Source organism: Anarhichas minor, unplaced genomic scaffold (assembly GCF_050575085.1).
Source record: "Anarhichas minor isolate MPS153535 unplaced genomic scaffold, ASM5057508v1 ptg000040l, whole genome shotgun sequence".
Taxonomy (NCBI): domain Eukaryota; kingdom Metazoa; phylum Chordata; class Actinopteri; order Perciformes; family Anarhichadidae; genus Anarhichas; species Anarhichas minor.
In genome coordinates, this window is record NW_027466486.1 from 12,718,093 (window position 1) to 12,730,187 (window position 12,095).

Sequence of the window (12,095 nt, forward strand, 5' to 3'; positions counted from 1 at the left end):
GTGTGATAACATGCTGTATCTGTTTTATCATTTTAAATCACAAATGTTGTTGTGCAAAGTAAATAAGGTACTTGATGCGAGTATTAGTGACTTTATATGACTTGACCTGTGGTGGAAGAAGTATATTCATATTAACATTACAATAATGTATAAATGCCCCATTACAAGTAAACGTCCTGCATTGAAAATCTCCCATTGCGATATAGCATGCTTTCCGATCATTCAATAATCAAATGGTCAGATGAAATAACCTCATGTTTAATACTCTTATGTGAAATAAATACTTGACAAATGAAAAGTACTGAGTATTTTCTCCTTTAATTGGGAACTTTAGTGCAAATAATCAGATTTTCTGAAAAAAATGAGAAATATGTTCTTGGTATTATCCATTTAGACGACACATTGTGTATCAGGATGTTTTTGATTTATGATTTCATTATTCCATTGAAAGATGATACATTATCATCTTGAATTATTGCAGGCAAATGGCCACTGCGGGTGTCGTATTATTGTTTAACCCTATATGACAGTACTGTCTTATGTGTAGGAAGCATTTTAATGTTATAGCTGGTTCTGAATACTTTATATTCCTAGGTAGTTTAATTTATTGCAGTGACTTTTATTCTATAATCCTGCCATGTGTTTTGTATGAAAAATATGCAATCAGCAAAGTAACTGTAGTTAGTCAAATAAATGTAATGGGGTAAAGAGAACATTCCCCTTTGAAATATAATGGAGCCGAAGTATAAAAAAGCATGAAATGGAAATACTCAAAGTCAAGTAGAAGCACCTCAAAATTATATTTAAGTAAGTAGGCTGCATTAGTAAATGTATACATTCCACCACTGTATTGCAATACATTTCAGAGGGAAACTTTTTAATGACCTTTTCAAAGGGCTACATTTATTTAAGTGCCTTAGTTAGTTGTTTTGCGGATAAACATGTTACATACAAAACTGATCAACTTTCTAAATGATGCATCTAAAGATGCAAATAAATAAATAACAGTATAAAAAATAACCTAGTTAAATGTAGAAACACTGAAATGCTGCATGCAGTTTTGCAGAAATACCAATACATTAACATAATATACCGTAAACTTTAATACATTGAAATGGGGCGTTCTGCACGTGAGTGCTTTTACTTTTACATTTTGCTGATTGTAATAGCCTATGTAGGTGCATTTCATTGTCATTGACTATTTTTGAGGCTCAAATCGTTCTTCCACCCCTGCACTAAACCAAACTCAATGTTTTGTCAAATTCAGCACCAGCTTTTTACTTTTGAGTATTCTGCCATCTAGTGGTCATTAATTATACAACACGCGCACCAGTGCTGCCTCTCTCCCCCCACCCCCCACTGTGTGAGAAACTTTTAAACAGCAATGTGTGACACATCTCGGTGCTGCTGTTTCTCAGGAAACGGCAACTTCCGTCTTTTGCCGCCTCAAGCAGCACATCGTTGTTTCCAGAGCAGTCTCGTGCACGGCCACCTGTGTGAGGGAAAGTGTAGCAACATAAGTGCATAAACTATGCTCAGAAAAAAAATGAATCTATTTATAGGCTCCTTATCGGCGAGCAAACAGAGCACAACTGCTGTGCTACCCAAACTAGTGAGGTGAGGAGAGGAGAGGAGAGGAGGGAGCTTTCGTTTTCTTTACAAGAGAGGCGAGCACTTGTGGCCACTTGTGCACTGAGAAGTTTCAGCAGCGGAGGTTTTTTTTAACATTTTATTTATTTATTTTATTTATTTGCTTTTTTTGTGACGGCCGGGGATCTGATGGAGTTTTCTGAGCACATTAAGACCGCCAATGTGGAGAACGTGGTGCTCCGGCAGCCGCTGCACCCGCCGAGCAGAGGCACCCTGTGCATCACCGGCCACCACCTGCTCTTCTCGGACAGGGAGGAGGAGGGCAGCGGTCGGCAGGTTCTGCTGCTTCTCAGGAACGTCGATGCCATTGAGAAAAGGTGAGGCAGGAGGACCGGAGAGTGATCATTGCAACGACATACGTCTTATCAAGTAGTTTACTTGAGCAGTGCATCATGGAATAACAATAGAGAACAATAGGCAATGTGCTTTCAAATTGCCCAAAAACATGACATTTGATTCAACAGAAATCAATGAACCGCATTAATATACTCAATTGCTTTAAAATACTAATTACAGCATTTAATAAGGCTTTATAGATCTTTCTAGCACTTTTTTATTCTAGGGATTATAGTCACAAGCAATTAATCACACTAATCAACATAACTAATGAACACCAAAGCTGTCAGTGAATTGTCTAATTGATGTCTGATTCCATTATTCCTCAAATCTTTTTAACCAGTGTGGAAAACCTTTTGGCCCACTCCGGCCCCTTCTGTAATGAAGGCCGCAGTCAAAGGTTGGACATCATTCGTGTTGCCATGTCTCTGCTGCTCTTATTGCCCACAGTGCTGAAGGAGGAAGTGTGCTAACAAGATTATAATGCGTTGCTTGCTGCTAACCGCCTCTTCTGAGCTTGCTGAAACCACTCGATGTGTTTTTGGTCAGCAGTTCACCTTCCTTTTCTGCTGCAAGTCAAACTTTCTGCACTGCTAGAGTCAAAACAGGAGGCGTTGAGGGGGGAAAGTTGACACAGGGGTATTGTTTTGTTTCATGTGTGTGTGTGTGTGTGTGTGTGTGTGTGTGTGTGTGTGTGTGTGTGTGTATGTAGGATATCTGGATCCTCAGGGACCATTACCATCAAGTGTAAAGATCTGCGTGTGCTCCACCTTGACATCCCGGGCATGGAGCAGTGTCTCAACATTGCGCGCTCCATCGAGGTATAATAAATAATCTAATAAACCTACTAAACCCTCAAACATACATGGATATAGAAATTTGTGTTTTCCCTTCTTGCTATGGGATCTTACATCCTTCCTTTGAATACAACGTTTCTCATTATTTCCGCCGTTGCCCTCATCTGTGCTTTCTGATAATATTCTCTTTGGAAGTCAAGTCAATTCAAATCCCTCTTTCACTTTCTCTATAGACCCTGTCCTGTCTAGACGGTGTGTCGGAGATGTACCCTTTCTTCTACAGACCTTCTAATGTCAGCCTGCAGGACCAGTGGGGCCTGTTGTCCCCTGAAAACCACTACAGTCAAATGAATGAACTTGTAAGCAACATATGAAACCCTGTGTCTCATGAGCTTGTTTCTGCTGTGCAGGGATGAAACACCTAAAACACACACACATACTGGTAAGTCATCCCCACAGTGATCCAACAACCACATGACAGGAAAATACCATGGAAACTGAATGCTTGGGTCAAGACTCAGGATATCCCTGTCGCTTAGCTTTCATTTGTTTTCCCTTAACTTCAGAATGTGCTGCGCACAGCTTGAATTTGTATCTAATACAGTGTCGTCTTCCTCTGGGAGTAGCATGTTGCTATGGTGATGGGTGGACCCTGCAGGGAAGCATTGTTGGCGCAATGTTCCCTGAACTTGTAGGATATCTTTAGTTTTCATCTGGCAGGCCCGGTCAAGGAACTTTTTGGAGCCTGCATGTTGACTCACATCCGTCAGCTGATTCCTGCCATGAGTTGAGCTTTGTGTTATGTGGTCGAGGTTTGTCAAATGGAGTTTAAAAAGGAATGATCTGACATCGTGAGAAATATGCTCCACACAGAGTTAAAGCAAGGAGACGGTTAGCTTAGCTTAGCATTAAGACTGGAAACGCGGAAACAGCTATCCTGGCCCTGTCCGAAGGTTAAAAAGAAAATCCGCCTGTCAGCACCTCTAAAGCTTCCAGAAAAAAACAGTGTGGCATTTTTGCAGTTTAGTTTATATATGGATTCTGTTAGGCAGATTTTGTTTGTCTTTTGACAGAGCCAGGCTAGCTGTGTCCCTCTGTCTCCGATATGCTAAGATAAAATAACTGCCTCCTGGCTGCAGCTTTATTTTTGTTGTACAGATATAGGGGTGGTGTCCTTGTTCCCATGCTGCACTTTGCGATTTTTGGTAAAAATGTCGAAATCAAAAGTGAAACACTAAGTTTATAGGCCCTCTAGTTTTTTAAGGGTGAACAATTGAGCAGTGAACAAGTTCTACATGCGGAGGAAGGTGGACCCGCCTATGTTAGAGCTGTTTCCTGTAGCGTTAGTATCCTTTGACAAAAAGCAGGGTGATGAACATGAATGTGCCATGTGCAGGTTACATGCCCCGTGCGTATTAAAGTTCAAACAGTCACTGTGTCACTGTGACCGCCCTTGATGGTCCTCTCTCTCTCTCCTGTTTGCAGCATGACAGGTGGAGACTGAGCAATGTGAACAGAGACTACTTAGTGTGTCCCTCTTACCCTCCAGCCGTCATCGTCCCCAAGAACACCGACGATGACATGCTGGAGAAGGCGGCCAAATTCAGACAGGGGGGACGCTTCCCCGTCCTCTGCTACTACCACAGGAAGAACGGCATGGTGAGGTGCCTTCATGTGTCTCTACAGCCAAGCCCACACTTCACACATGCAACTAAACAATTCGAATCTCTGCAGGTTATCATGCGCAGTAGTCAGCCGCTGACGGGAGCCAATAGGAAGCGCTGCAAGGATGACGAGCGCCTCCTCCAGGCCGTGATTGACGGCTCGGACAAAGGCTTCATTATTGACACGCGCTCCAATCAGCAGGCCCTGCAGGCCCGGATGACTGGTGGAGGGTGTGAGTCCAAGTTGTGTTACAGCGGCTGGACGAGACTGCACAGGCAGATGGAGAGGCGAGTGTGAAAGTTGGCTTCGTGGGAGTTGATGCGGTTCTCCGTTTTTATGATACTGATGTTTTCCCGTCAAACTGTCCACCCCATTGTCTTCTTTACAGGGGGAAAGCGCTGCAGGAGAGCCTCATTAAACTGGTGGAGGCCTGCGGGGACGAGTCCCATAACATGGACCGTTGGCTCAGTAAGCTTGATAATTCAAAGTGGCTGTCTCACGTCCAAACTGCCCTGTCAACCGCTGGACTGCTGGCGGAGTGTGTGGAGAGGTAGGAACTACACCCACGGTGTGTGTGTGTGTGTGTGTGTGTGTGTGGTGGGATTACAGTCGTTTTGCATTTATCTCTTGTCAAAAGCATGTTTTTATATTTGCACTCTTCGACATGAAGATAGCATAAGAAATAATGGGAGCACCAGCAAAGACAAATATGTGCGCGTATACGCCTTTTCTCATACATGAAGGAGGAACAGGACTGAACTGTAGTGTATCTATTGCTTTTGTGCAGGGACGGTCATTCTGTGCTGGTTCACGGCTCTGAAGGGACAGACTCCACTTTGCTCATCAGCACTCTGGCTCAGCTCATCATGGACCCATGTTGCCGCACACTGGAGGGCTTCCTGGCTCTGCTGGAGAGGGAGTGGGTACAGGTGATTGTGTGTGTGTGTGTGTGTGTGTGTGTGTGTGTGTGTCTGTGTGTGAGTGTGTGCGTGTGCTGAAAGATTGGAAAACGTGAAGAAAAAAATGCAAATCCTCAAATAGATTGAGACTCGTGAACACAGTATCAGTGATACAGAGTCACTTCACCCGAAGTATGTATTTTTTATTCACTATCTTTGAAATACAGAATGCATTACTCGTGATCTTTTTTAGGTTACTGCTTTCAGTTAAGTTCAGAATTCTAATCATAAGGAAGCCTTCTAAATAACAGTCCAAAGTGGGAGCTCATTGAATTTTACTACTTTTTGCATCGACAGATTTGAGGCAAAGCTGTCCTCTGTTTTTCAAGCACAATCTCACATCTCTTGCAAAAAGGATATTGCGCCACAGTCTTTACAGGAAATGTCTTAAGAAAAAAAACTGCACGTAGCGGACATGGATTTACCAAAACCGTTTGCCCCCATTGACCCATTGACCCATTGTTTCCAAATGTTTCCGTTCTCCAACACTTGTACCTCCATTATAGTGGAGTATTTCTCAACATTTATGGGGAACTCATTTTCTCATCATCATCCTGAAATATATAATCTAAATCACTCTTTTTTTATCCACACAAGAACCATGAAACAATATTTTTTAATTTCACAGCCCATCCAAATAACCAACCAACAATTGATATTGAGGCTGACATTTCATCATCAATTATCGATTATAGATAAAAGTCATATGAAGGAAAGTCGTTCTTCGTGCTTAAGAGTTAAATAGACAGGACTGAAGTAGCAAAGTTGTACAAATTGATCGATAACGCAAGTGATGATATTTCAACTGTGCCCCGACATGATCCCTATTTGATAAGTTGGAATTGACACAGAAAACGACCCACAGTACAGAACAGTGTGCACTGTATGCATGTTTATATGAATAAGTGTTCCTCCCTCCAGGCAGGACACCCATTCCAGCAGCGGTGTGCCCACTCTGCGTTCTCCCACGCCCGTCTCCAGCAGGAGTCCCCGGTCTTCCTGCTGCTGCTGGACTGTGTGTGGCAGCTGTGGCGTCAGTTCCCCCTGGCACTGGGCTTCTCTGAGGCGCTGCTCCTGAGGCTGGCGACCGAGGCCTACGTGTCTAACTATGGCACCTTCCTGTGCAACAGCCATCAGGAGAGGTCGGTCTTAAGGCTCAGCGCGACTGTGCATTTGGGCAACGGATGGCTGAGACCAAACTCAACCGTCTTTCTTTCAAACTATATCTTCACGAGGTGCTAGTGACCTTCCACCTCACTCTTCCCTCTCAGGTGTGCTCTGGGAGTGAAGAAGAACACTCACTGTTTGTTCCGGGCCCTGTTGAGGGCCAGGGAGAGGGACTGCTACTCTAACCCTCTGTATGAGCCCACCGAGCTAGCGATCTGGCCCTCAGTCCACCCTCAGTCCCTACAGCTTTGGAGAGGTGAGCTTTGACGTTTTCAAACATGATCTCATCTTTATGCCGACAGTCGTGGCCTGAGGCGATGTGTTTCTGGGTTATCCGTACATACGTGCTTGTGAAGTCTTGCCTGGAGTCTCTTGCCCGGAGAAACATTTCTTCAGATTTGGCACAAACACATTTTGGGCCATAGCTTAACAATTTATGTGCTAATTATGGCAATTGCCCACTAATGTCTAATAGGATAAATTGATGAAGTGATGTCATTTTTGGACGGACAGACAGATGCTTTTGACCTGTGGTTAGTATCAGCGGAGATGCTCGGTCAGCCTCTAACGTCCGCCCAATGGTTTCATTATCTAGAGTTGTAAGCCGACTGCGTTGCTAACTGTGATGATTCTAGGATTTGATTAATCGAGCGTTGATGCCGACTTAAGCACATGTCTTATGTATTCTCAGGTTTTTTTCTGAGGTGGACCCCGCAGGCTCGTCACCTAGAAGAGGCTCAGGAGGAGATAAGGAACATGGTCACTGAGTGGGGGAAGCTGGCTCTCAGCCGATGCACTCAGTAAATGAAGATGGGAAGATGTTCAGCCTGAACATGTAGAACACGTTCAAAGGAGGGACAATACCAAAGCTCAATGCCTTTTGACTGTGGAAATGTTATCTCAGAATGTTTGACAACCTGATGTGTTTTAATGTACAGTCATTTTTGTATTCTTTTATAAAACAAATTGAAGAAAAACAAAACTCAATTTTTGATGTAATTTGAAGATGTTTAGCCCTCACACCACATTTTAAAACTGTTGTTTAAAAAATGTTATGATAATATATGTTATGTTTTACTTAAAAATATATTTTCTAATATTCATTCACAGATATTATCAATAGAAAGAGGCTATATAACCGACACACCTCCCAGTCCTGTTAAGCTCAGCTAAACACTCTTCACAATACAAATCCCTGTGCACTGCAAGTCAGCATGTTTGCACACACACGGAGCTTTGCAAGCTGGAGACTGTAGTCAGGTTCAGTCAAGAGCCACAAACCCCGGTGATTACACAATGTGGAAAAGAACCACATAGCCCAGCATGACTTTCTACTGCTGATTTTTTATCCAGCGGTTACTGGGTGAACTGAGACGGTGACCAATCGGATGGTAATCTTTTATTTCTGACACATGCCTCGAAAAGTATATTATGGGCTCTTATTTCATAATTTAGATCAGAGGGAAAGTTTGGGATTCACTAAATTGCACCTGCTGGTTCTGGACCAATAATCTGGGATTGTCTGGTATTTCTGATTTTTCCAGCACACAGGTAAAAACCTTTTATCTGTGCCCTGTTTAATTTATTTGTCTGTACTGTTATTTTAACACGACTTGTGTATATATATATATATACACCCCAATGATCATCAACAAAATGTAGAAGTTTAATGTCAGTTCATTTTGATTTTTCTAAGGACTGCTGCTAGACATGCAACCGGGGGTCTGTATGCCCACTGCAGCTGCGCTGGGCCTGTTTTGCCGAGGTTGTCTCAGCAGGGTGCGAAGTTTGCCCGGTGGCAGCCTGAGATGTTTGCCCAGGCAGATGAGCAGGTGGAACAGCCTGGAGACCGGCAGCCCCATACCTATTCAGGAAAACCCTCGTATCCTCATCACAGGTAATATGATTTGAATGAACTATTGATAGCTAAAGATGGAGAGAAAGATGGACTTTGTCCACCGCTACACAAACACTGAACCTGTGAAGCTACTATTGTTTTCTACCACTTTCACCATGCAGCCACTGTTTTGTACTCACGTTCACAGAGCAGTTACAAGAAGGGGTCGAGTGCCTCGCTCAAGGGCACCGAGTAAGGGATATGAGAGAGTTGCTCACTTCCAAGCAGATCCTATGTTTATTTGAAATGCAAGTGGCATCAATGGCATGAGTGGTATACTAGACAAGTGTAGTGTTGTTTTATATTTATCGAGTTGCTTTCACTTTGCACCAGCAGCAGGACCCCACTTTGACTCATCACAATAGGATGCGTACAGACAGCGCTGGTGATATAAAAGAGCCAGTGAGTGACTGGAGGGGAGAATAATAGCCCACTGTCGCTTTTTGTCCCGGGATAAAGCTTTGGAACAAACAAAAAGCTGAAGCGTGGTGCACCAAAAACATTGACTCCGCTTGCGTACCAAACTCCAAACATTTTCTTGTTTTCTCTTGACAAATAGAAATACTAAACTGTGCCTCTATATGCAGGTGGTCTTGGGCAGTTAGGTGTGGGACTGGCAGAGATGCTGAGGTGAGATGCGTGGAAATTTTCTGAGACAACAAAGCTTGTGAACATGTTTGAAATTGGAACTTCATACATCATATCTCTATCAACGTCTAGGAAACAGTATGGAACGGAGAATGTAATCCTGTCAGACATTAAGAAGCCTCCACCTCATGTTATCAGAAGTGGTATGCAATTCAAAATCAAGTTATTTTCACCAGATATGTTGTGTTTTTCATTCTTCTCCAATTTACACTGAACAGTATGTGCAGCTTATTTCCCTGCTCTTTAAATCATCAGTTTACGAATATTCTTCTCTTTCCCCATCAGGTCCATTTGTGTACGCTGATGTGTTGGACTACAAACACCTCCGGGAGCTGATTGTAAATTATCGTGTCACTTGGCTGGTCCACTACAGCGCTCTGCTTAGTGCTGTGGGCGAAGCTAATGTGGCTTTGGCACGCAAGATCAACATCACAGGTCTGCCGATTACACTCACCATTCACATGTATACCGCCTTCTTAGGGGTTATTATGTTTCAAACTCCTCGTCGGATGTCCTGCTGTCCATCTAGGCCTTCATAATGTGCTGGACTTGGCTCTAGAGAGCTGCCTGCGCATCTTTGTCCCCAGCACCATTGGAGCGTTCGGCCCCTCTTCTCCACGTGACCCGGCCCCTGACCTCTGTGTCCAAAGACCTCGAACCATCTATGGCGTGTCCAAAGTGCACGGAGAACTAATGGGGGAGGTGTGTCGGCCTTAAAATGCATATGCATACACATTCACGCGGTACTCTAATACATCAGTTTGTAAAATTTCGGGACATCTCAATATTCTTTTTCTTTAGTATCTCCATCATAAATATGGTCTGGACTTCCGCTGCCTGCGGTACCCAGGTGTGATATCAGTCAGCACCCCCCCCGGAGGAGGAACAACAGGTATTGCATCACTTCTCTATCCGCATATGCCACATATATTCAGCACAATCAGCTTGATGTTATGAACAAGGCACTCCGGACCTCTTTCTTTGCAGACTATGCCGTTCAAATCTTCCTCGACGCCCTCAGCACGGGTCACCACGAGTGCTACCTGCGTCCCGACACCCGCCTCCCCATGATGCATATCTCTGACTGCCACCGCGCCACCATAGAGTTCATGCAGGCTCCAGAGTGCCAGCTGTCTCTGCGTACCTACAACATCGCCGCCATGAGCTTCACTCCAGAAGAGGTGGCGCAAGAAATCCGCAAGCATCTCCCTCACCTCAAGGTCACCTACAATCCCGACTCTGTCCGCCAGACCATCGGTACGACGTGGTGCACATACTGACACTCAAAACCTGTGCGGGATCATACAAATTTTCAATGTTTTCAGTGTGTTAAATACATCATACTGGTTTGCCATCTTCTTGAGTTTTCACTTTAAGTTTTGTCTTATTTTGAAATGACATGACTCATATTGCCATCTTCAATCATAGCTGATGTGATGGAAGTAATGTGGTTATGTTGCATGCCACTTTGCAGCAGACAGCTGGCCCGTGAGGTTTGACGACACCAATGCCAGGAGAGATTGGGGCTGGGCACCAGTCTTCCGGCTTGAGGAGCTGGTGTCAGACATGCTGCGCTCCATTCGAGACAAGAGGACATACGAGGGTTTGCCAGTCAGCTAGTGAAAACCTGCTCCACAAAGACTGACCAGCGCCCTGGCCCTGACTTCTTCTCCAGCCTGCATTTACCAGCGATACACTTCCTTTCACTTCACCTTCACATGTCGTCAACCTGTATCCCCCGTTACTCTGGAACATTACAGCAAAAAGCCAGGGACTGTTTGTAAAGTAAAGTGGGAATTCACAGTCTGATGATCTCAATATACAGTGGACAGTGAGATGTCACACACATGCACTCAAACACACACATCTCAGTCTTTTTCAGGGAATAATATACCGTCAAACTTTCCCTTAATCTTTGTCGTTTTTAATCGTTAGCATGGGATAAGCATCGCTTTACACATGTTGCCTCAGAAGGAACAACAAAGGACTTCAGAGATTTCCGAATGTCATGTGACTCGCATCAATGGACATAACAGTCTGTTACAATGTCTATGAAAATGTCTATTACAATATGGACCAGTTACACATTTATAGTAACAAATCTGTTGTACACTTTGATTCAAGGATCATCTGGAATGGCTGGCTCAGTTAACTCTCAACTGTATTTATTGACTCACCACATATTCTGGCTGTTTTCAAAAGCCAGTCTTTCATTATATAGTCTATCAAGTGAATATCACACACTGTATACAACCACACTATACCCTTGCTGTGGCATCTAACAAGAAACCTTTATTTTGCCTTTTTTTTTTGCCAGCTGTGTGATTTTAGTTATGAATGAGCACCTATAACAAATGAAGCCTTATTTACTGTAGATTGCTTTGGAAAGCAATGTTTAAAAAATGCAGTGTACTTTTGAATCAGACCTTGATGATTAAAAATGTTATTTACCCAAACAGCAGTGATTAAGTTGAATTATTGACCTTCATTTAGAAATGAACTTTACTACTGATTGGGCCACATTGATATTTAGGGTGATGCTGATGACTATAGTATTGATTGTGGTGGTAACTACAGTTTTGAGGTCCTTATCACATTTCAGGGAGAATTATTGTATTGTTTTCACCAGCATAAATAGTAGTAACTTTGCAAATTCTGATTTTTACTCCAAAACACATGATCAACAAATAAAATATGATGCACTGTTATAGATTCAACTACCAGCAGTTTCTGAAGTATTTAAAATTGGTGCCACCTCAATCAGCGACATTGAAAAGCTGCTCTCCCAGTAATGCATTAGTAATTAAAAATGTATGATGTGAGATAATATTACAATACACAGTTATCCAATATGCAGAATTATTTGCAGAATTATTTCTGCATATTGGGTAATTTAGCAAGTACAATTTAGCAGAACGTTTCACAGTTTTGTTTTATTCATAAACCAGTCAGGATCACGGTCTGGGTGGACACAGC

General features: G+C 43.2%; 2 protein-coding genes across 3 annotated transcripts; both read left to right on the forward strand.

The window, feature by feature from the left end:
• The first annotated feature begins 1,445 nt into the window (after positions 1-1,445).
• LOC142968380 (myotubularin-related protein 9-like) lies at positions 1,446-7,540 on the forward strand. Of its 2 annotated transcripts, XM_076108226.1 has the most exons (11): positions 1,446-1,967; positions 2,330-2,386; positions 2,699-2,807; positions 3,017-3,142; positions 4,269-4,442; positions 4,518-4,735; positions 4,837-4,998; positions 5,236-5,377; positions 6,329-6,549; positions 6,679-6,830; positions 7,266-7,540. In XM_076108226.1, exons 1-11 carry the CDS (start codon positions 1,780-1,782, stop codon positions 7,376-7,378), a joined length of 1,662 nt encoding a protein of 553 aa, XP_075964341.1. In that variant the 5' UTR covers positions 1,446-1,779; the 3' UTR covers positions 7,379-7,540. The 2 variants fall into 2 exon arrangements, with proteins under 2 accessions (XP_075964341.1, XP_075964342.1); XM_076108227.1 differs by lacking the exon at positions 2,330-2,386 and having other exon boundaries at positions 1,447-1,967.
• A 148-nt stretch (positions 7,541-7,688) lies between these two features.
• Positions 7,689-11,575, forward strand: tdh2 (L-threonine dehydrogenase 2). Its single transcript, XM_076108228.1, has 8 exons — positions 7,689-8,471; positions 9,059-9,101; positions 9,192-9,262; positions 9,405-9,554; positions 9,649-9,821; positions 9,921-10,011; positions 10,107-10,376; positions 10,594-11,575. The coding sequence occupies exons 1-8, from the start codon at positions 8,285-8,287 to the stop codon at positions 10,737-10,739; spliced, it is 1,131 nt and encodes a 376-aa protein (XP_075964343.1). The 5' UTR covers positions 7,689-8,284; the 3' UTR covers positions 10,740-11,575.
• Positions 11,576-12,095: the final 520 nt, after the last annotated feature.